This window comes from Taeniopygia guttata, chromosome 2 (genome assembly GCF_048771995.1).
Source record: "Taeniopygia guttata chromosome 2, bTaeGut7.mat, whole genome shotgun sequence".
NCBI lineage: Eukaryota > Metazoa > Chordata > Aves > Passeriformes > Estrildidae > Taeniopygia > Taeniopygia guttata.
This window is the reverse complement of record NC_133026.1, coordinates 143,263,015-143,287,924: the sequence shown is the minus strand read 5'-3', so window position 1 is coordinate 143,287,924 and position 24,910 is coordinate 143,263,015. Positions and strand designations below refer to the sequence as shown.

At 36.6% G+C, this 24,910-nt stretch overlaps 1 protein-coding gene across 6 annotated transcripts in view; it reads right to left on the bottom strand.

Moving 5' to 3' along the window:
• EFR3A (EFR3 homolog A) overlaps positions 1-24,910 on the bottom strand; it is a 76,542-nt gene that overhangs the window by 17,438 nt on the left and 34,194 nt on the right. For all 6 annotated transcript variants that reach the window (XM_002187800.7, XM_012572123.5, XM_030266705.4 and 3 more), the window contains exons 6-15: positions 24,020-24,141; positions 22,173-22,322; positions 17,606-17,743; positions 12,965-13,043; positions 11,867-12,002; positions 10,531-10,695; positions 8,193-8,307; positions 6,295-6,346; positions 2,792-2,964; positions 2,276-2,351 (exon numbers count right to left, since the gene is read on the bottom strand). In XM_002187800.7, the coding sequence (XP_002187836.4) occupies positions 2,276-2,351; positions 2,792-2,964; positions 6,295-6,346; positions 8,193-8,307; positions 10,531-10,695; positions 11,867-12,002; positions 12,965-13,043; positions 17,606-17,743; positions 22,173-22,322; positions 24,020-24,141 (1,206 nt within the window). The remainder of the gene's footprint in view (positions 1-2,275; positions 2,352-2,791; positions 2,965-6,294; positions 6,347-8,192; positions 8,308-10,530; positions 10,696-11,866; positions 12,003-12,964; positions 13,044-17,605; positions 17,744-22,172; positions 22,323-24,019; positions 24,142-24,910) is intronic.

Here is a 24,910-nt window from a genome sequence, read left to right as displayed (position 1 = left end):
GAGGATTGCATGACTACTGCACAGTATCAGATGGTGGAATTCATTTCCTGTTTAAATATTAGAAAAAAAGTTGCCCATTTATGAAAAGGAGAAACCAAAAGTAATCTTGAAATATTTTTCAAGAACATTTGAGTAACTGAAGAGCTCCAGGTGTTATCCTTGTGAAGACATCAAATTTGTTCATTAAACAACCCCCCTCAAACAGCAAACAAAGAAAAAAATTCTACTAGAATGTGTTTCAGAAGGTGAGCAGGGCTCATTTACTGGTGTGTGTAGGGAGGCTGCAGCTCTAGTGAAGACCACAGGTCATTTAATTAAAGACTCTCCACTTCAAAAGTGACTTTCTTCTCATAACACTATGCCTAACCAAATCTCTGTAAAGAAACTATTACCTCAACACAAAAGAAAAATGCAAAGCATTTTCCCATCTTCCCCAGCATTCCTAATCTGTAGGGGGGGTCCAAGTCTGTATCAGCTGACACAAGTAATTTTCAAGATCTAAAGACTAACTCTATATGTATTAATTCAGCTCTAGAAGGAGGGAGAAAAGTGATTTTCATCCTCCCTTTTTAAAAGACGACATATTTACTTAAGAAATAATGATGACATTGTTGGTCTTTTCATTACTTCTAAAATCAAAAGGTTGCTCAAATACACATTGCATTTAAAAAAGAGGGAAACACAGCTATCAGCAAAAAAGCACAGAAGCTACTACAAAATAAAAGTTAGCTGTTTAAAGACCCGGTACTTGGAAAATAAAATAATGAAATTTTTTATCCCACTGATAAAGAATTGCACTCAAATAGGAAAATAAATGATTATGTGGATTTTATCAATATGTATCTTTCTAAAAGACTGGAAAATGCAAGAAGTTAAATATTTCCCTTCAAAGAAAGGATAGATATAAACTGAGCAACTGGTCTGAGATGAAGAGTTTTGTGCCTATGTTTGGCTCCATTCCACCTGGGTGTGACACAGAATTGCCTCAGGATCCCCATGTAACATCAAACAAGCCCAAATACAAGTCCAGGTATTAATGAACTTCTGGAGATGCCTCATCCCTGTTCTTTGATTATGCAGAGCATCTAGGAAGAGCAGGTTGCCAACATGCACATCTACACCAGGTGAGTAATGGTATCACACAGATAATCACTGACTGACTTAATTTTCCAGGGTTAATATATTTTTTAGAAGCCTGTATGATCTTTTCTTGATCTGTGAAGAATCTCTTTTCCTCTTTTGTCTTTTCAGATCAAAATTAACCATTCAAATATTTAGTCTGACAGCTACAACCTTCATCCAGCAAAATACAACTTATCCAAACTGCTTTAAATAATATAAAATTAAATATTATATAATTAAATATTAGATATTAAATTAATGAAGTAAAATGTAATTCACTTTTAAAAGACACATTACTAATAATTGCCAATGTTGGAGTATTTTTTATATTTGTATTATTCCAGTTGAACATATACTGGAAGAATATTAACTGGGCTAACTTATAGCAAGAACCTTTATCTTGCAAAGTTACTTGAGTGCTGTACAACTCTAGTTTGCATATTATTACATATGCAGTATTTTGGCTTACTTCAGTACCTTCTGGGTTTTATTTACATATCTACACAGATAAACCAGAGTCAGGAATGACAGAGCACAGTAACAGCTTTATGTATCTTTCCCACATAAAACCCAAGGTGTCTACTGTAAGGAATTTAACTCCATTGAAGTATCACTTTACAAACCCTGTTTTTCCTTAGAACCAAATATTCTCAGAAGTCAGCTGGTACAAAGTTTTGTGAAAACAATCTTTTAAGATAGCTGTTTTGGGCAAAGTTAACTCTTTGACATCTTTACCCTAAAACATAAGACATAAGTCTCTGTACCACAGCTATAAAAAGATTTCTAAACACAGAATTGTCTAAAAATACAGCAAAATAAAAGCCAAACTAGTGAAAAAACTGCTACTGAGTAAAAATTAAATGCTGCACAGGGATTTAACAACAGGGAGATTTTTCAGAATCAAGGTTTTGACATACACTGTTCTAATTTCATGCATATAAAGGTTTTAACTGAAGACATAAATTAAAATTTTATTGCATGGAATCATCTTTTAAGTATCTAGAGAACTGCAACACTGAAATCACTAACTTGATTACAATAATTTGAAACTGATCTTTGTGACTTGTTGCAAAACCACATCTGTAGAAGAAAAGCAAAACCACTGGTTCAGTTACTGATTTCTAAATAGAAAAGTGATGTTTCATTCTATTACCTTTTTCATGAAGCTCACGTCTTGCCTTGAAATCTTTTCTCGTTTTATCTTTAGATCAGAAACATCCGGTATTATTCTACAAATGAAAGAAATGTGTTGTTTCAGAAAAAAAAAAGCTCTAAATTAAGAGAATGTGGAAAACAGGAACTATTCAAGCAGATCTTGACCCAATTCCCATTTTAATTATATCCATGATTAACAAGGATATTCAAATTTCAGTTGAAGAGGGAGAACCAGAAAGAGAATTATGACAATCATGTATCTTTTTATCTACATAAAATAAAAATAAAATTCTGTCTTCTACACGGCTAAACAATGATATTTGTAATAGTTATTTAAGGTACTGTGCTCTGAGGCTTACCTGTAAAATTCTTGCCATGAATAACTGACACTGAGCATTGTGCATGTACCAAAACAGTAATAATTCATATTAGCAAAAACAGTTAAAAATTAACATTACTTGTCCTTCGAGTAATGAACTGGAATTTCAAGGAGGCAATAAATAAAGAGCTCTACCTTATCCCTCTGAGCTTGGCTCTGTTGTCGTGCCGATCAATGAGGTTGTGCAGGATTTCCAGGACCAGCTGCCTCAGCTCAGAGTCCTCCATGAGTGAAGGAGACAGCAACGGGTCCAGAAAGGGGGCAGGAAGTGCATTACTTATTGTTGTGGCTTTGTACCCTGAAGTCACCTGTTCATTGTTGGAAATAAAATGCATGTGTCATTACTGCATTGTAAGAATTAACTGCAAATGTCATTCACTTTTTAGTGGGATTGCTTTGGCACCCGCAAGGTAGATTCAAATTGAAGTATTGTATTAATTTTGAAAATTCCTGACCTCAGGATTAATTTGGAAGGACGTTAGCACACATTTTCAAATTAAGTCCCTCATGTTAAAAGGATTGTTCAGGATCCTATCTTTACAAACACACCCTGAATCATAAAATAAAGGTAGATTTATGATGTGGTTTTTTTAAATAGCCTATGAAAAGTTGCAGGGCATAAACTGAAGATGACAGGAATTCCAGTCGATAATTACAATAGAGATTTATCCATTTCAGGTTATGAGCTGTTCACATATGATAGAGTAAGTTCATGTGAAATAAAAAATGAGAAATCAGGGCCTGTATGTACACTTTAAAGATTTACAGATACTACTTTATTGCAAAACATGCAGTAAGCAAGTATCACTTTCTTAGAAATCTGGTGCCATAGTGTTATTTTAAAAATTAATACTACCTCTGACTTGTCTCATTCAGTTACTTTTAATTAAAGCAAATTCTGCAGGTACACAAAGAAAAATAAACTTCTACCTAACTAATAATTCAAATTTTAATTAGCTGAATATCTACAGTAGTCAGAAATATTTAAAATTTACCATCTCTTAAATTGGAGGTTACTAGAATACTACAATCTCAGAATATATTACAAAGTATATATAACCTGTTGAGGATGAGGGGAGCAAAATTATTCCAAATTTAATTATAATAAATCCAATCGTATTTTCATCCAAGACTTACCCAGTAATTGTATGTTCTTTATATATATCTTCCATACCATTACAGTTTTTACATGTGAGCTGTGTTTTACTGGTTTTGGCTGGGACAGGTAATTTTCTGGATTTGTGACCAAAGCAGTGCTGGGAACACAGAGATGATTTGGCTGCTGCTGAGCAGGGCTTACACGCCTTGTCCTAGACTACAAGGCAAGATGTACCCAATTGCCATCTGCTAGAGGTGTGGCATATATATTCTCTTAATTGGGCAGTTTTCTTTATCTATTCCACAAACTGATCCTCTCTCAGGGGAGACACCTGCTGTTAATGGGCTATTGAATGTCACTGCATGACTGATGAAAGTTGCAGCATCCCATTGTGAGATGCTCCGCCCAGAGGGAGAAGCCAAGAAGGAAGACTACACCCTTTTCTACAGAATTACTGCTCCATCAGAACCACACCTGCCACTCCAGGAGGACTGCAGCCTTAATTTCCAATTGGACTGCTGCCAACACCCTGACCAACATGATGTCAGGTTGTATTCTGACTCTGTCAGTGTTGTTTTGGTTCACTGCATTGCTTATTTTATCTTTTTATTTTCTTCCTTAATAAAGAACTGTTATTCCTGCTCCCATATTTTTGCCTGAGAGCCACCCTTAATTTCAAATTTATAACAATTTGGAGGGAGGGGGTCTACTTTTCCATTTCAGGGGAGGCTTCTGCCTTCCTCAGCACATACCTGCCTTTCCAAACCAAGACACACCTCCAGAAGGATATCCCATATTAAAATGTGTCATGTTCAGCAGCAGAACAGGAGGCTGTTTGTGAAGGTTGCCATTGTTCAGGGACTGGCTGGCTATCATTTGGCTTGTGATGAGCAGTTGGCTTTTTTTTTAGGTGAAGGTTTTATTTTATTTTATTAATACTTCTTTCTCTCATTTCTTGATTTTGTTTTTCTTGGCTTCCTTTTTTTACTTACTAAACTGTCTTCATCTCAACCCACTTTCCTCACTGGCACTGTCCTGGTTCTCTCCCCATCCCCCTGGGGCAGAGTGAGTGAGTGACTGGGTGGTCCCTGGTGCCTCTGGGTTAAACCACAACACTGAGTAAGCACGGTGGCCCCAGCTTATCTGAAGTATTCACAGACATGGCTGACAGAGCACCAGGGAACAAGAAAGTATCTGATCAATCATTCCGAAAAGGAAAATGACTGATATACAAGCAGCAGGGCTCCAAATCAAAGTGCACACTTTTAATGAAGTGCCAGATTTCAACTACCTATACAGCATTAACTTGTCTGACTGTATATGCATGACAACAGACTAATTATGTTATGAAATATTATTCTTTTGTAAAGAATACATTATGTACAATGCTGGATTTTTTCCACATTATTTATCAATGACTAATTTACTAAGAACAATTACTTTATCAGAACAATGACTTTCACCCCTTTGTGCCACAATGGGATTTTACTTCCATATTCTAAAAGAGATGCAAACCAAAATGTTAAATCCCTTCCACATGTACACACTGATTCCCTTAAAGCATATTTACAGGCTATGTAGCACCTAAAATCATTAGAACAATTCTTACCTGTTTTAATTTTATCAATGGTGAGATGAATATTGTCAGGAACAGTTAGACATAGCTGAGTCTATATTTAATGAAGACAATATGCAAAATGACCACTTGAGGTCCTTCCTAAGAAGTTTTCTATCCTGAAATTGCAACTCTGAATGCCCAGCTCTTTTGTAAACCAGAGTCTAAGATTTCAGATTTGGACAAGCCAAGAATGGTTTCACCTATTTCCCTAACACCATACATGAGTTTCATGTCAAAGCAAGGACAAAAACTCATTTTCCAGGAGGACAGTCTTCTGCTTTAGTTTGTGAAATCATTCCCCTGTTTGAGTGACTGAACAGTTTTCAGCTTCTGCAACAAGACAGGCCAGGATTCTACTGGCAAGAACCTCCTTTACTATGCACTTTCTGAATTTTACCAGCTGGGTCTAGTTCCAGAAATACTCTTTGAAGATTTACAGCTGAAAAATGCATTTGTGATAAAAAAATTCAATCATATCTTACAAGAAATTTGGGAAACATTAGAAAGGAAAGAGCAACTGTGTCTGAGGTATCTATTCCTATGGTTTAAAAAATATTGGCCATTCTACTAATTACCACTTTTCCAGGCTCAGAGATAAAAGTGATTTCGCTTTGATGTTGCCAGTATTGCTGGCAGAACTCAACCTCCTCTAGGATGTTTTTTTGAATCTGCAGATCCAATTATAACTGACATTCACTGAAGTGCTCTAAGAGGTGGAGGCATATTTCTTGTGCTGTTTGTAATTTAAGTTGGAAAAAAGCTTTCACAATATTACATAATAGAATTACAGGTCTATGTAATATGAATGTATGTTTATTTTCATACTCCAGTGTTGTTATACTGTACTTTTATATGTAAATATATATATATAAAGTGAAACACTGTGTGTTTATAACATTATACTGATCACAAAAGGCTTACCATAAGTAAAGATCTCAATAACATGATTTGAATCCTCCTGGGTCCCAAATCTCTACAATTGGGGAAAAAAAATTGCAAATTAGGTTTTCTTGTATATATTTGAAATATTATTCTATTCTAGACATTATTGTCATTTTTGACAAATGAATACAGCAGTCTTGGAAGGCATGCTGGATGACCACATATAGAGCAAAGTATCCCCAACTGAGTTGCAATAATTAAATGTTTTTGAAAGACACATTTACAGGAAGGCTTAAAAAATGGAGCACATTCACTTGAAAAAAAAGTTAAATTGTATATGTGAAGCAGGTATAAATATTTATGTTTTACTCAGAAATCTCTAAAATGTTTGACCACTATGAGCTTGATAGCTTGTAATTTTCACAAGCATCAGCACTGAAAATTTCTTCTGTATTAAAATGAAATTGAGTCTTTCAAGAAAAGTGGACATTTCTTCTTTAAGCCCGCCAAAACCTTGAGACTGGAAAAAAGTTACCAGCAAAATCAGTAAGAAAAACTGTAAGAATCCTCAGCTTTCATATCACAGGAAGGTACATGAAACACTACTTGACCTGTTCTTCATCTGTTTTCACTCCCCTCCTGCAGGTACTAAAAGTAGCTAAATAGCTAAAGGTATATAGTCACTATTCTTGCAAGGTCTTAGAAGATAAAAGTGAACTTGGAATAAATTGCTCCATTCACAGAGATTATTTCAGAAAAGTAAAAAAGGTGCAAGCCATTTTCTCCATTAAATAGTGTAAAGGAAGATCAACCCTCTTCACAAAAGTTGGCCGCTATGTAACAGTGGAAACTTCTACCTTAATGAGCTACATTCCTGGCTGCATCATTCAAATGTCTTGGGTAGCTGAAACCAAAATTCTAAGTAATGCCAGACTTTATCAGCAATCAGAAAGCCTTCTTTGCTCAGAGTGACATATGCACATCACACTAACACACTGTTCAGGCACATGTTTACATAGAATCTCATAAATGGAAAATCATACAGTTATAAAAAAACCAACCACCACCCCCAACTGTTTATCCAAGTAAGAATTTCATATGGATTCATTCTTGAAATACCTCCATAATCAGTGACAACTGCCTGGCACAGACTTGTATCTTCCATGGAATAGCATCCCATGCTGCAGGGATACTGAATGAAAAGCTGTAAGCTGAAGAATGACAGTGGCTTCCTACTTAATCTATTATGGGATCACTTACGTGGTGCAAAGTGTCTGTGCACATATGGAAAGAACAGCTGCAGCCTTTTCAGTGACTTCCCCATTTATTGAGGAAATGCAGTCTTTTAAACAAAATTATCCCTGTTACAGGGAGAAGTAGTCAGTGTAGGGTGACTTTTAAATTATGGATTTATTAAGTCTGCCCACTTATAGCTTTTTCCCATTTCTAAATACATAGGGAAAATCCAACATTCACTGGAATTTCTGCAGTTATTTCTTAATCTGAAGTCAACTTGTACAGAATTAAAAAAAACCCAAACAAACCTTAAAAATAGTTTGTAAATTATGCAGCTATTTGAAAAAATGTATTTATAATTGAATTCCTCTCATTCTCAAAACCTACATATAAAAAGTTATGGAATAAACAACCATAAGGTATATAATTTCAGAAAAAATTGTACAAATGCAGAGATAAAGAGTGTTTTAGTGAAAAAACAAACTGCCTTCCAATCAGGTAATTTTTATCAGTAAAATGTCTGTAGGTTGACTTCATATTGTTGACACTGAGCTTGTCTTGGTTCTGCGTAGTATTTAATACAGCCTCTAAGGAGTAAGAATTTGCATTTCGCTTTTCTTAATGTTTTTCAGTCCTTAATTTATCAGGATTCCAAAAATCTAGATTTTTATTTCAAATTTTAAAATGTAGGATATACAAACCCAAGGTTACTGGGATCCAGTGATTGTGAAGTTGTTCCCAAAACAGGTACTTTGCTCATAATGAACATCATAATCTCTGATCTCTGGTAGTCTGGAAGATTGCTTCCAAAAAATCCTAAATAAAAACAGAACGAAATCACAGAAGAAAAAGAGATATAGGGCCCTTCTCTTTATAAGAAAAGCCTCTAAAATACAAGGAATATATTTACTGGTCAAAGTAGATGAAGAATAAACATATGACTTATTTTAGGGCACAATCTCATATTTACTTCTGCTGAATGATTTTAGTGAGTCTTTTTCATTATACTTTCATCTTTGAATACTAAAACCTTCTAATTTTATCCTCCTCTAAATATACAATTTAAAAATTAAATATCAGGGGTCTGTTAACCTGTACCTAGTGAAAAGTTGGAAGTGTTTATTATGGCACACAGTATTGTTACTTTTGTCTGTGAAGTCTCCAATAAATATTACAAGTGAGGAGAGAGAAATCCCAGAGATTTACAAGTATTTTATGAGTGTTGCTGTTCCTGGGGAGTGATGACGTGAGCAGCTTCTGTGCCAGCATCAAGGGAAGAGGAGCACTCCATCATGGGGTACAGGGAGGGCTCCTGGCCCAGGGGAACCTCAAGGCAGCAGAAAGAGCCACAATGGCTGAGGGAACCTGGGCAGGGCCAGAAGAAATGTCAGGCACACACACACACCTCCCCTGCCTTAAAAGTATCTCTTAGGGAGTGCTGGCAGGAAGGGCACTGCGGCTCCGCCAGCTCCTCATCCATTCCAGGGAGGAATGGTTTCCACTCACACAAGACCCTGTCCTCTCCCAGCTCTGCACACACCACAAGTGAAGCAGCTGCCCAGACACAGCTCCCGTGGGAACAGCTGCCATCCCAGTGCCAGCTGCAGGATGGGCCCACCTCTTACGGCAGCACAGCCGCAGCAGTGGCCCAGCTGTGGCAGCACACCCAAGGAACTGAGATAGCACTGTTATTCCCAACATTCCCCATGGAAAGAGATGGGGCCTTTGGGTTAATGGCAAGTCCCGTGTGACTCAAGTGCACCCTGGCAGCCAAAGGAGCCAGCTGTGCCCTCTGGTGCACCAAGCACAGGAGCACCAGCTGGTTGAGGAGGTGACTGTCCCATCTTACACTGCAGCTGCAGCCTCTCCTCAAGTCCATGCTTTGGGTGCCTCAATCTAAGAACATCAAACACCTTCAAGGGGGACAGTGAAACAGGAGATGCTGATCTCTCCAGTGACCAGCAACAGGACATGAGGAAATGGGATGGAATTGCATCAGGGAAAGTTCAGATGGGACATTAGGAAAAGGTTCTCTACTGAAAGGAAGGCTGGCCACTAGATCAGGCTCCCCAGGGAAGTGATCACAGCACCAAGCCTGACAGAGGTCAAGCAGTATCTGGACAATGCTCCCAGGCACATGGTTTTATTGAAGCAGTCCTGGGAGGAGCAGAGAGCTGGACTGAATGATCATTTTTTGTCCCTTCAAACTCCAGATATTCTATTTTATTACTGTGAAATAGTATACCATTAACTTCAGTAGAAAGAAGCTTCAAAAAGGTTAGTTTGTGGAGTTTCTGGGATTTTTTTTTTTTTGTGGGAGTTGAACATTTTAACTTGGTAACTTTACTGAAATGATGAGAATTAACCTACTACGTACTTGTTATGCTCTTCAAAGCAAGCAAAGATACAGATCAGTGAACAACATTTAAGCTACATCTCCCTTGTTCTTTAAGAAAAGGAATACAAGGAATAAATGCACCCCAATATATAACATCACTGTCATAAAGGGAAAATCTGAGAAAGGGGGAGACACTGTTGAGAAAATAACTTCAAGTGCTGTGCATTAAAGTACTTCAGTTAAGTCATGGTAGCACTACCGGCCATTAGGTGTCATTGTTGCTACTATGTTTAACATTCATTTCTATCAACTTTAAAGTAGTACCTATGAAAATATGTAGTACTGTATACAACTGTTTGCAGTGATTTTCATAGAAGGACTAATACATAGTTCTGTACCAAAGGTAGAGATTTCTACATTTCAAGGGCCACATAATAATATAATTAAAATTAATTTTAAGTCCACCAGCACTTTTAATTATCATAACCTTCTTGGCTATGTGTTCAGTTAAAATTAAAAAAACCCAAAACTTTCAGAAATCAAACAGATAAAGCAAGCCTGAGAATGAGAGGCAAACACAATTAGACAAACCACGCTTGGCAGTATTCCTTCATGATTCAAGCTGGTCCAATATCATCTCATTGGGGAAGCGGGAAAAGGGGAGAAATTTTAAGTGAGCCTCTGTCAACTGTATAACTCACCAATTGTTTGAATAATTGCATTCTGGACAATCCTCTCATCACTCTCCTTGGAGCTTATGCTTAAAGTGGTACTTTCTAATGAACTGCGTCTATCACTCAGCTCAAAGTCAACACTGATGCGCAGGTGCTTCAACAAGGTATTAAAAACCTCCAGAACAGTTGGGCCTGGAAACAACAAATAACAGTGATTGCACCTGTCAAGGGGGAAATGTCAGAAGAAAATGAAAACTGGGCTTTTCAATCCATTTTCACAAGTAATGAGAGTAGAGATGATGAAGAGAACCAAGTGAATTATAGTGTTTGAAGCATCATGACTAGAGAAAAACTTCTGAGGTGTGCCTGCACTTTGATACTTTAGAAATTAACTTGGAATCAGGAAATACAGCCAGGTATGTATGCATAATCCATTATGATCCACTACTGGGTCTGGCCAAGATGGAGGTAACCTGATTTTCCTTGTGCATGCAGCTTTTTCTCCACCCACTGAACTTTATCTTGATCCATGAAACGTCTCACTTTCTTTCTAGAATATTCCTGTCCTGTGGTAAAGGGGAGTGCAAACAGCCCAGAGTCAACTCACCATGCAAGTTTCAGATACAAAACACAAGTGGTTGCTGAAATTAAGCATCAATGATGAATTTAACTGCACGTACTTGCTCCTGAACTTCAGGTTTTTTTTGAAACCTGCTACTAAAATTCAGTTCTATTCATTGGATCAAATAATGAACTCTTTTCATCATATGGTAAAATATTTCACAAGTCTGTACATGCAAGTGGGTCTCTTATAAAGAGGAAGGAGACATTCAGGCTAATGAAGCAAAACAATAATACTTCAGCAGGACACCAATGAACATCAGGAAAAGAGCACTAGAGTGTACATTTCTTCATAACTACTCTTATTTCAAGGAACCATCCTAATTTGAAATGACATATTTCACCTTATTTCAGCTTCTTCAGTGTCAATAAGGTAACATTTCTCAAAGATCATTCTATTCCCGCAATACTCAGGTCACTGTATTAGAAAGTGACAGTGCTCTTGATATTTTCTGGTGACACACAGTTCTCTCAGAGTTTATGATTTCTTTTATGCCTTTCACAATTTTTTCACTAATATTTTCAATGCAAAAGATTATATAAGAGTCAAATAGGCAAGTGTATATGCTTGGAGTAACTGCAAACCAAGTAAGATTTCAAGCATTTATCGGCACAAAGGAAAAAAAAAATTATACACAAAACCTTTTCAAAATGTTTCCAATCAGTCTGAAACCAAAGTGAAAATAAGCACTGCCCTGCAAATTTATCCTTTGACCTAATGCTTTAATTTAATGCATCTTACCTATTGATCCTTTAGCTGCTATTGCAACTGCTTCCAGAAGAACCTGAATAATGCCAGCACGAACTCGTGGTGAATCCCTTTTGCGGACATCAAGGTGTCCTAGGATTTCTTGTATTACATGATGGGAATATTGTGCCTATTAAGAAAACAGAAAGAAAATCTTAATTTGTGACTTTAACAAGAATAAGTTCACACACCACTCAGCTATGGTCATGTCCATGCTCCTATTGTGCAACATTTTCATTCAGAATTTTATCAAAATTACAATTAATTCATGACTAAATATAGATTCAAAAAACTGCCATGACAGATGAAGCAATACAGGTTCATTCAGCCAGCCCAATGTACAAAAGCTTAAGAGTCTTAAAATATCCAGGAACATCTGCAAGCACAGAGGAAGCATGACGTTGTCCTTCACTCAGCTAACTGCAGTTCAAAGAATTCAGCACCATTGATGTAAATGGTGAGAAAACTCAGCTTTCTCTGACAAACCTGGAATTTTATATTTTTATCTTCTGGGCATCTGTGTTTGATGCAATCAAAGAATAATACCTTGACGTTTACAACAGACAATCACAGAGTCATAGAATGGCTTGAGTTGTGAGAGGCCTTGAAGACCATCTCGTTCCAAGTCCCTTGCCATGGGCAGGGACAGCTTCTATCACATAGGGCTGCTCAAAGCCACATCCAACCTGTTGCAGTGCCTCATTACTCTTAAGGTGAATAATTTCTTCCTAATATCCAATCTCTACCTTCCCTCCTTTGGCTTAAGGCCACAATATAGGTTGTCCACTATAAAAAAATCCTAAGCCAAACAGTTGCACGTGAAGTTGGTTTCTTCAGCTGGAAAATCAGCACAGCTGTATTGGCACAGAGAAATAACCAACCTGAGAGATTTCTTTGTCAAGCACCATGTCACACCAGCATGGTTATCCTGCTGCTTGTTCTGGAGAAGGACCACCCCACTACCTACCCTTGGGTCTTCTGGATTCTTTAACTTCATCTACTGTCCACCACTATCATGGTGAGATGAGCACTGAAGGTTTTCTCATGTGTTTGAAACACGTATACAAGGAAAAAAAATCCAGAAAATCCTACCTGTATAGAATACATGATGATTTTAAAACAGGAAACAGCAAATTCATTAGGATCCCATAGTCTATGATGGTCTAAATGCCTGTAGGCAAAAATTAAGACATAATGAAATAATTACAATCTGCAGATATAATAAATGGTATCACAAGAATTTGTTCAAAATTCACCTCAAAGGGATTATTTACTAACATAAAACTTCTATACAATGACTTATTAACTAGGTGAGAAATTTAGAACTTCAGAAAAGCCCTTGTTTTCTAAGTTTAGGATATGATCAGAGAACATTTGGATGAACATAAAATCCTGTTCCAGAAATTTAAGGAATCTAGTTGCACTGAATATATATATAGTTAAGAATACACTCTTTCCAGAGTGCTGCGACATTAGATGCTTATTTACATAAAAGGGCTCTGCTGAAGGTTGTAACATCTTGAAGATATATACTTTACAAAGGATAAATAAGTTGTTTTAAATTACAAGCTGCAAAATAATTAGGGCTGAATGCTACATCCAGAATAGAAACTCTGAGAAACATTTTTGGTTTTGCGGTGGTTTCATAAATAAAATATATGGAAAACAAAAAAGAACTGCTCTTTGTATGTATATGCCTTTATGCTCTGAAGCACTTAAACCTTTACTGCAAGAAATATCAAAACCAAAATCCTAATAAAAAAATGTGTCAGTTTCTCTTTAAATGGAATAAGAACCACAAATGAGAAAAAATTTATCGGTGTTTCAAACAAATACAAAAAATTCTGCTTAAGCAGAAATGTTGAAAGCTATGAATTGGGCACACAGACTTTTGCAAAAAAAAAAAAATCAGTGTCCCCGAAAAAGCATTAAAAAATAACTGTGTTTTTTTCAGTCTAGAAGATTGAAGAAAAGGTAACTTTGGATGCATTTAAATTGATATAATTTGGGTTTAAAAAAAATCAAAACAAATCCACAAACAAATCCGCCAGTGAACAGCAAATATGCCAAATCAACAAAAAAACTCTTGTAACAGAAAATGAATTTAAGTTTTGTTCCTAAACAGATATCTCAGGTACAGAACCATTACTGTTCTTCCTTTTCTCAAAGAACTTAGGAAACATATAAAGTTGCTTGAAACAATAAACTCGAAAGCTCTGGAGATGAAAGAAACCAGCACTGTGAACACTGGCTAGATGCTGTAACTTACTCTGCTACATCTGGACATCTCAATTCCCTCACTGGGCTGCTCCCAGCCCAATCCCCCACATACACAGGTCTCCTTCAAGGCTGATTAAACCAGATTACACAAAACATCTCCTGTGCCCTAAATTACCTTGCACTCCATTCCAGATATTTAAAAAAAGTTCTGCCATTTTGACACATCACATACCTTTAACAGTAATCTCTACAGGAAAGAATGTCAGGACTTTTAAAGGTATTTGCCTGCCAAGATAACAGCAGATTTGCATTACTAAATATCCAACTTGAGTACCTATTGGGAATAGCGGCTTTTCTTGTGCACAGGTGTTATCAAATGGAAAATCATACTCTCCACTATCTTCTCCTGATTGGAACTGATCCTTTAATCTTTTAGGGCATGTGTTCTCTGTTATCCTTGACAGTTCCTATTCATCTGCCCCAAAGACCCATTTAGGCAGATTATGGTCAACTGCATCCCATATCATGTTAACAAACAAAAAAAAAAATTCCTCTCTAAATAAGACATACAGTCCTATTTTGCCAGAAAGGCCAAGTATTAGCTGCTTCAGGTCGATAGATGAACTGCTGGGAAGACAGCAGGGGGAAGATGACAGAATTGGTTAAAGCTTTGTGTAACAGCTCAGTGGGCAGCATACCATGTATACTGGAATTTTCCTCCTAAGGACAGCAGGATTAAATTCCTGTAGGTGATGTATTTTACTGATCATAACAAGTGCATTCAATGTAGTTTTGTTTTGTTTTTCAAAAGACAGTAAAGGGTGTTTTTAGTATGGTGCATTTACTTCAGTTAAAATCAAGTCACACCTTAACTCCCTTTTCTTTTTCAAATTACATTTCTTTCAATAAAGAATATCTACTGAAGATTGCAAAACATTCTATTGCTGGATTAACAAATGCCAAACCTTTGGCATTTGTTAGTTTTTTCAGCCTTCCATTAAGATCTGCTGCACATATGTAGCAAAAGTGCACAATTAGGTCTCTCAATTTCAAAGGAACAGCAGAACCAATAATGCAAGTTTCTGGGGAAAGAGCTACTAATCTAAATTATTTCTCAGTGCCACACATGCAAGTAATCCTTAAAGTAATAACGATAAATTGGGATCAGAAAGCATAACTGAGTCATGCATTTATGGGAATATATAAAATATTCTGCTCATGCATCATGTTTGCTGAAAGAATATTGAGCACCAGTCTGTTAATATTCCAAACCCCTCCACATGTGATGTGATAACTGACAGGAATGGAAATGCAGTGGTTACACTTGGGAAGTTTCACTGTATTTCTAGATCTCTGAATCTAAATTATTCACTGTTGCAAATCCATGCTAAGTATGTCTCAATAGCTTCTGACTGTTGACACAACATAAAAATTTTTTTCAGGTAAAATTAATGTAACATTTTTGACTTTCATTAAGCAATTAGTGAGATTGTTCTGTAAGATTTTATTGCAAGTTATTATTTGAGAGTTTCGAGCTACTGCATGTAGACATAACCATAGAGATTTTCTGCCTAAGGCAAGGAGAATTAATGTCAATCCAAACCTATACCAGGAGACTGACTTCAGATTTCTATTACCTTTATTATATTTAAACCCCTCAATCACTGAGTAAACCTTGCCTCATGATGCAGGCAGCACTGCTCTCTCAGTTTTGCAAAGAAGTAGCAGCATGTTGCTGGATACTACAGTGTCACATGAAGCAAGCTTTCAGGTGGGGAACTGAACCTGCACCTTCCTGTTAGCACTGTAGTAAGAGGCCCTATCTATACTTCCAGAGTTTCCTTAAAAGCTGTGAAAGAGCTGAACATTGTTAGAAGAAACCGTTTTCTAATCAGGTTTTTCAATACAGTAAAATGCAATAGACTCTCTATCTCAAACTTTCACTCTAACTGTTCTGTCATTCACAAAGTGAAGCTGATTAGATAGAGTACTCCCTTTATGTTTAGGAAAAACAGCTTGAAATTGCATTTTCTGCATCTCTTGTTCTTCAAAAATACTAAACATTTACAGCAGTCATTTCTAAAAAGACACATTTGGCAATTTGTCCTCAAAATGGAACACAAAAATGGTGACTACAAAGGAGGTATTCACAAAGGAGGTAACATTCAGAATAACTAGTCATTATCTACTCATTTCAGTGCATAAATGCAGCACGTGGCACACTGAGGTGCACACAGACCAACTGACTCCTTACAGTCATAGCATGTAAGAAATTAAAATAGGCTGGAAATAAACTTTAGAGACATAGGCTTCAGAGCAGCCACAGGAAAAGCAGCTATGACACCTTCTCAAATGCCAAACCTCTAGTCTGTGGAATCAGGAATTATTATTAGGAAACTTCCCTGAGACTAAAATGATTGAAAAGACTCAAACCACGGCAAATGATGATACATTTTTAAGATAAACCCACTAAAAGAATTGAGAAGCGGTCAGAAAGCAGAAAGCAGTATGGTACCAAGTAGTCCACCCAGACTGTGTAGCAACGAGGCCTTCACTGTCATCATAGGTATTTTGGAGGAATTTTAAATCAAGGAAAGAATGAGTGTTTTTTAAATAAATCACTCAACTTTGCAACAGAAACTCCTCTCAGGCTGGTATAACACACACATACAGAAAGTAAAGAAATGGTACAGTTCTTGGTAGTCAATGTTTTTTAGGATAAACAAGGGGTTACACAAGTTTTCTGCCTTCAACACCAACCCTATCTTTTTTTTGTTAACACTAGTAACTTGAAAATGGCTTTTGATGGCTTGAAGGTCTTTCAGTGTATAAATAACATTCTTAATCTTTGTGGGAAGAACTAGGCCATCTAAGAGAATGTATTCCAATACCTGGGATGTGCCTTGAAAAATTTACAAGAAGCAAGCAGGTCTCCTCATCACCAGTAAGAGCCAGGGTTTGAAAGTGGCATCACTGAGTGTTAATACAAGAGGTGTAATTTGTACTGCGTTTTTGTGCATAATGTGCATACTGTGTGCATATCTGCCACTCATCCCTAAATGAGTTGTTAAAGATATTCAAAAGAGAATATCACAATAGGTCCTGGAACAAAATGGCAGGAAAACATAAATTGTAACTTTATGGGGCACAGTATTCCTTTGTGATACTTGTACTTTACTTGGTTTGTCTCTCCACTGATTGTAACACTCATCTATGGGACATTAATAGCCTGGATAAAGTTTCATATTGGAAAAATAAAAGCCAGCGGAAGGAACAACTCACGTAAACTATTGCATTTCACTTGTAAAAATCAGTAAAGCAGGAAATGCATTCCTCCATAACTGCCTTCAAGTTTATAGATAGAGGAGAAAGAAGACAGATTAAAAGAGGGGCAATTTTTTTAAGAAATGTGAATGGAAACCTTCGAGTTGAAAAGTAGGAAAAAATTAGTGCAACAGAATTGAGGATGAAATAAAGAAAACCTCTTAAGATCTTCCACAGTTTTCAACTTACGCAAAAACTGGTCTGACAGCATTATTCATATTTCCATAGGTTGCTCGTCCCAGTAGTTCCCTGAAACAATTCTCAGCCAGCACAGAAGGATTTTCTTCTTTCACTCCTACTGTAGGAGAGGATGGGGGACCTGTTCGGCTGAAATAAGACAAAATGCATTGATTATATTACTGACTAATATTCACCTTTTCTTTACTGTATCTACCCTTGGTATTAAACATTCATGAGTCACAATCTTGAACTAGGCAAGAGCTGCATTTCAAATATGCATCAAACCAGAATTCTGAATAACATATTTTATTCTCTTATAGAAGGACCATAGATCATCATCTGTTCCCTCAGTACTGACCACTGTATTAGTAAATATTTATATGGCAAACACAAAAGCTGCTAATATTCAGTTAACTTGTTACCTACCACATTTTGACAAAACACTATGTATTGCTAATAATGAACAAAGGCTGTGAAACCACTAAAAAAATTTAGACAGAATCTTAGTAATATTGCTCAGATTAATGATCTCATTCACCTGCCCACTACTGCGCCCATACTGTGTGGGTGAGCATTAAACGGAAGTCCAATAGTTCTGCACAAACAGATGGTTTGTGAGTTGAAAAAAATGTCAGAATGAACTGATTAGAACATTATCACCTACATAGTTACCTCTAAATAGACAGTGCAAAAGTTGGTCACCCTCTACCTGAGTGTCTCCCATCATTACTATGGACAGGGCACTGCTGAGCCCCTCCCTATGGGCACCTTGGTGAACACAGATTTCAGAAAGAAAGCAAACAGCTCCCCTTGAGGTACTTCCATTATTTACCAAGAGTCACTGGACCTGCAAGTGGAAATCTTTTTTTTTTCCTCTCACAAAATACATTATAGGAACTTAAGTGAGGATTCATTCATTTACAATAACATTATACATCTTTCATTTTGGACTGCAGAAACCAATACACTAAACCCTTAAGTATAATTTCAGTTCTGTAGTGCAAGCTTGTGTGTTAAATACATTTGAAAGTCCCAACTAAGAGCATTCAGTTTGCTTAAGCATCATAAAAGCTTTAGAGCATTATAGAAAGTTGCAAATTGAAATATCAATAGTCAAATAAACATGTTAACATCATAGTTGTAATATTTCTTTTGATGGCAAAAGATTTTCTAGTGTTCCAATATTATTCTAATCTAAAATTGGCCATATGAAAATCCTGTTGCCTCTGGAAACATCAGTGTTTCAGGAGTTACTACAACAATGCTAGCTTGTCAGATTTTAATAACAGAAGAGCCTCAGGAATTCTGTTAGATAAGGAGAAATAGTTTTACAAGTGCAGCATGCTTAGAATTTTAAAAGGTATACAGTTTGTATGTAATCCACGAGTACCACAAAACTCCAGCTTTATCAACTCTGTGCCACCCATCCTCCCTTTTTTTCCTTCCCCTCTACTGCCTGGACTCTGATTTAGGTAGATGGGCACCCTTCTCAGCCCTGAGAAGGCACAAGAGAGTGTAGGACTGTCATTTCCAGTCCTGCTGGAATGGGAAAACTGCTGTTTTGACACAGATTCCCTAAAATACAAAAGCATTGCAAAGGTGGGTGTGTGGGGAGGAAAGACGAAAGCAGAAAGCACAGCACTCAGAGCCTAGCCTGTCTGAAAGAATTCCAGTTAAAATGAAGTAAAATAAATTATGTTTTAAGTGCTTGTATACGCAAACCTACAGAAGGTGACTTCCCAGCACTGCCTGGGAGTCTTTTTTTAGATGAATCTTCCTATTATAAAATGTTACTCTTTGCATCAAAATGTCTAAATTTATCCCGTGTCATCTGTGGGAGTAACATTTTATTTGAACTTTAACAGCACCTACCTCAAGGTATTTCTCAGTAAGCATTCCTTGGGATTGCAGATAATAGACAATGAATATTGAATACTCTCTTTAGTTTTATAGGAAAGCATTGTACAGCCTCTTAAGTTTCTAGATTCAAATGAGTATCTCATACTCATTTTGTTTCACTGACTTGGTTTTTACAGAAATATCAGAAAACCTCTGAGAAATCCAACTGCAACAGTTAAGAAAAGAATAGTAGTATTCCTCTGCATCCTAACCTTTTGTACTACCACAAAAGGGCTGAATATGTGCTTTACAATGAAATGGGCAAGGACAACTCCCTTTAGCTGCTCTACTGGCTTTTTTGTGGGTAATCTCTATCAGAAGTGGCAACAAGGAACTGGAAGAAGGATGTGTTGAAGTATACAGCAGTTTCCATAGCAAATACCTAATCACAGACTTAAACTAGCTCACAACTCAGTAACCTAAGCATGAGACTTCTTAAATGTCACATAGCCAGGACTGGCCAAAGATACAACAGCACACATAAGTACGACTTAACCACCATTTTTGAGCGGAGTAGGAACAGGAATGTTTGACTATGGTTCACACACCCTGTAACTTTCCTCTGAAACAAAATTTGTATGAACATTACAGATGTATCAGAAGGATCTGAAGCCAAGTTTACATTAAATGCTAGTGTCCCTCTGCCAGAAATAAGGCTGGTAGGTTTAGCTCCACAGTTATGAAGAATATGTCACAAAGTAAGGGAATTACTAATTTCATACATCCTTCCCTATTTTGGAGATGCACATAAATAGATAAACACATAATGTCTGATAGGCACATAACTAGAATGTGCACTCAGATACATGAACAAATAATGATATCCACAAATACAATTATATTTTTAAAATGTCGTTTAAATAGTAAATTATTAACTCCAGGAAGTGTCTCATCTTGTATGTACTCAAAAGAATATTGAATTAAGCTGTGAAGTTCCACGAGCTAAAATTACATTGACTTCCAAGGTAAGTACCTACATGTATCTCAGCTTTAACCAAAACCAGTTTTTCTTCTATGAATTTAAGTTGGGGATATTTTTTGGAATTTCTGCTCTTTCTCAAACAATGCTTTGACTCCATCTGCCAGAACAATATGCTTCCTACTCCTATGTTTCAAGATGTCCCTGTGCTCCGCAAATATGAAGTCACACATAAAATACAATGAGAAAGTATCTGTAACATCATTTCAGACCAGCAGGTAACAATTTAAGAATACTGTTTTCAGCTTTTCTGTCATATGCACATCATAAAAGGCCCCTTCTTACCATTCGGAAAATCATTCGGTTTTTTTTCATGTTCAATGTGCATTATAGGGCAAGTTCCAAGAACAACAGTTCAGAAATTTAAGTTGCTTTTTGACAGATTTGTTTTTCTTCCACTATTATTGCCTTGCTCCACAGATGATAAAAATAATTCCTGCAGTGTGTATAAACTGATCCACTTTAAGTGGCTAATCCAAATCCTACTTTGGTCAGTTTTCCACCAGTAGTTAATTCACCTAAAGGAAAGTGTATGCCTGAGAGCACTGTAAAGAATACCAAAGGAAAGGGCCCACCTGTAGTTAGAAGCCTTGTAAGACTGAGCAAAGGCAAACCAGGCTGTCCTTGTTCAAACAGCAGCTCCAGAAACCTTTCTCTCTTACTCAGCTCACTCTTCAGATGTAAAATTCAAATGGATATTTCTATAAATATTGTGTGGGTCCTCAGTTATATACAGTAAATACATAAGGCATGAGCAGATAGGGGAACTATTGATTTTAGCTATTTGGTCTGAAAATTTGTTTTAGAGATGAGACAGGTACTGGCAGTCAGAAATAACACAAAAATAAAGTTAAGGAATTGAAAAATAAATGTCAAAACTCAAAAAAAAAAAGAGAAACTGACAGATCTAGGAAGCTGAGTGAAAGCATGAAAAGCTTCTTGTTACAGGAAGGCTGCTGAGCCTCTTAGAAGGCAAGTTTTGAAGCAGTCAGAATTGGACATGGAATTAATATTTCATTTGCTTGCACTGAAGTTTGTTTTATGGAAATTTCCCAGTGCTACCAATAAACGGTTTTTACACCTACAGAGTGTTTAAACAGGGACCAAAAAAAGGGACTTTTCAGTTGTAAGGTCACTGGCATCTCCTCAGCCTTAATTGTCACAGAGATATTTTTGAATATCTTTTTGCAAATGTGGCAAAGTAATATGCCTAGGAGTCACTGAAAGCAAAAATGAGAATGTGATCTACATATAAATAAAATTTTCCTTCCTTACTCTAAGTACTTTTTCAGCCAGGACAAGCAGTTCTTACTAATGGCTAAAGGAATTAAAACCTCAATTTCTAAGAAATCTAAGTAGCAAAATCATTTCAGTCACCTAAAAGCCTTTGATTACTCATCTTTTCATCTGATCCACTAAAACACAGAGTTTACAATTTTTATCAAGTCAAAATATGGATATATAATTTCTAGAACAACTTTTAGGCCAACAGAATCTTGAACAAGTGAATAAACATGGTTGAAAAGATGTTAGGAAACATTAAGAACCATTATGCAAATCTATACTATCAATTTCAAGGAGCCCCAGCTGGTAAAGGAGAGTTGTTGCTTCCACTGAAAAGAAAAAGGATATCCATCATAAAAACTTAGCCTAGAGATTGCTTAAAAAAACCACACCAGTGACAAGGAATACAATTACCTGTCAATATCTTCTATTTTCTGCATGTTGAAGAGCAGTGATGGCACTATCTTGTCCATGTGCTGAGGTTCCCATATAGTTGCTCGAAGCTCATCATTAACTGCTTTTCGAACCACTCCCTGAATGCCCCTGATTCCAGCAATTCGGATCCTGACGAAGGAAAGGAGGAGTTACTGAAGCTGAGCAACACAGCATCTCCCAGCAGGGCTCTGGGCAGCAGAAATTAAGTACTGTGGAATTCCAGTAGGCTCTCACAAGCAGCAACTGGGAAAACTGGCCAACCATTAAGATTGCCCATGCTTTCTTTGAACACCTTTAAAGCCAGTAAGGAAGCTGACAAAACAAACAACTGAACAGAAGATGGACTGTAAGAATAAAGCTGACACTACTCAATGAAGACTCAAATTTTGTACATCATGTCTGACAAAAGTCCCCTGGATAACACCCACCAACTCTACCCAATCTACCACCCATCAATTGAAACTTCACACAATATCAGCCTCTTCCAGAGCTGAAGAAAAATGGGAAACTACACAGCAAAAATAGTATCTAGCACAGCCATGTGAATGTGCCATTAGAAGTTGTAACTAAGGCTATAGATTAGCCAGAAAAGATCTTCAAGGATTTCTGAAAGATACACAAGATGGAAAGCAAAGGATAATTCTGTCTACTTCAGTCTAATGGACAAAAGGAACTACCACTTTATTTTAAAACCATTTGACTGAAATCAACTGAGAACTAACCAACAACAATGAAATAATAAAAATAAAAAATTACTTAAGTTCAAAAAAGGACTTGGTCTAGCCGCTAGCTATTGCAATAATTTTATTAAACAAAAATAGCTTGCAGGAGAATCTGTTCAATTACATGAATAACAAAATACTATTTTTTGAAGTGATAATAGCAAACTGTCCATTATAATAAAGGGTAGGAAGAGAATTTACTTACTGAAAACAAGTAGAAGCTCATACAGCTATCAAATGAAGTACAAGCCTTATTAAAATTTTTAATTATTTCTCTTAAAATCCACCCCTCATTTTTTAAATCTTGATTCAGGTATGGACAACACTTAACAAGCCCTTGCTCAGTCAAATTTGCTGAATTAAAACATTTCTAAGATGAACTACAGAGGTAACCAAGTTCTCCAGTAATAACCAAGTAATTATTTTTGTTTGGATTTCAATTTGTAAATACCTAAATCTATAGCTGCTTATATCTTAGCTATTTCTGAATGAGGTTTTGTGCATTCAAGATGAACACAATTTCATCCAAGATCTTCTGAGATAATTTCAATAGGATTACACACAAAGCAGGAGAGAAGAGGGATGTACAAACAAGGAGGAAAACCTGCCACTGGGAAGGACACATCCTTCAGGGGGAGCGGCAGGAAAACAAACTGTGGCACTTACATAAGAATGGGAAAAATAGAATTCCCATTCATGGAGGCTCTTGAGGTTGACACACACGAGCATATTTCAGACATTTAAGAAATCACAGTTTTAATGAGTAAGTCTCAAAGAACAGACTTAATATATGCTTCTGCTTTTCATATAAGCCTCGTTAATATCTCAAGAAAGTTATGAACTTGTGCATTTACAGTAATAAGTGGTACCTTTCTGGAGAAAATCCACAAAATCTAACACGCATTATTAAGGCAAAATTACACCTAAATATCCTAGGAGTTCTAGCTACCTAAGATTTGCAATATTCAGTGCTACTCAAAAAGTCAGACTGTCATTTTCTTCATATGGAATGAATTAGTCCAATAAACACCCTAATAAAAGCTGTATTACAGACAGTATTAATGTGTCAACAATTTTCAGTAATTCCTGTAGAATGACACTTACTCATTTTGTATTTCTGGATCGGGGTCACAGGAATGACACATGGCACTGAACCGGGACACAAAGAAGTCATAGCGTCTGTGATATGAAGGTGTGTCTTCTTCAATATTGGCAAATTTGACAAACTGGAAAAATGAAATACATTTAAAAAAAACTGTCAACATCAATTTCCTAAAATAGAATAATGAGTAAAACTTAATTTAAGCTTAATTTAACAAGTAACATGAAGTAACTGCATTAAGAACCCAATTTTGACAATACTTTAGAACTACAGAGAAGAAAAATCTGAATAGGAGGGTTTCCTTTTTAGAATCTTCCCACAAGAATTTCATTTAGAATGCTATGGAAGCGTGAAACTGTATGAAATGCAACATAGCATGTACTATGGAAACATCTAACATTTGAACAGTGAATCGTCAACTGACAGAATCACTTAGATTGGGAAAGACCCTTAGGATCATCAGGTCCAACCATTTCCCTAACACTGTCAAGTCCACCACTAAACCTTGTTTTATGTAACTCCAGAGATGGTGACTCAGCCACTTCCCCAGGCAGCCTGTTTCAATGGCAATAACTCCTTCAGACAAGAAATTTTCCCTAATATTCAGTCTAAACCTCCCCTGACACAACTTGAAGCCATTTCCTGTTGTCCTTACTCTTTCAGCTTGGGAGGAATGCCTGACACCTACCGGAAACCAGGCAACCCCCGACGGCAAGAAATTATGATGTCTGGCTCTAGATCAGAACGCTGAAGGATAGCTTTATTAAAACTATACTATTACATTAATATACTATTTAAAGAGATACTATCCTATTCTACATACCTACTTCTAACTTACCTAACTACAAACTTCGACTCTCGGCTGAGAGTCTGAGACACAGTTCGATCTGATT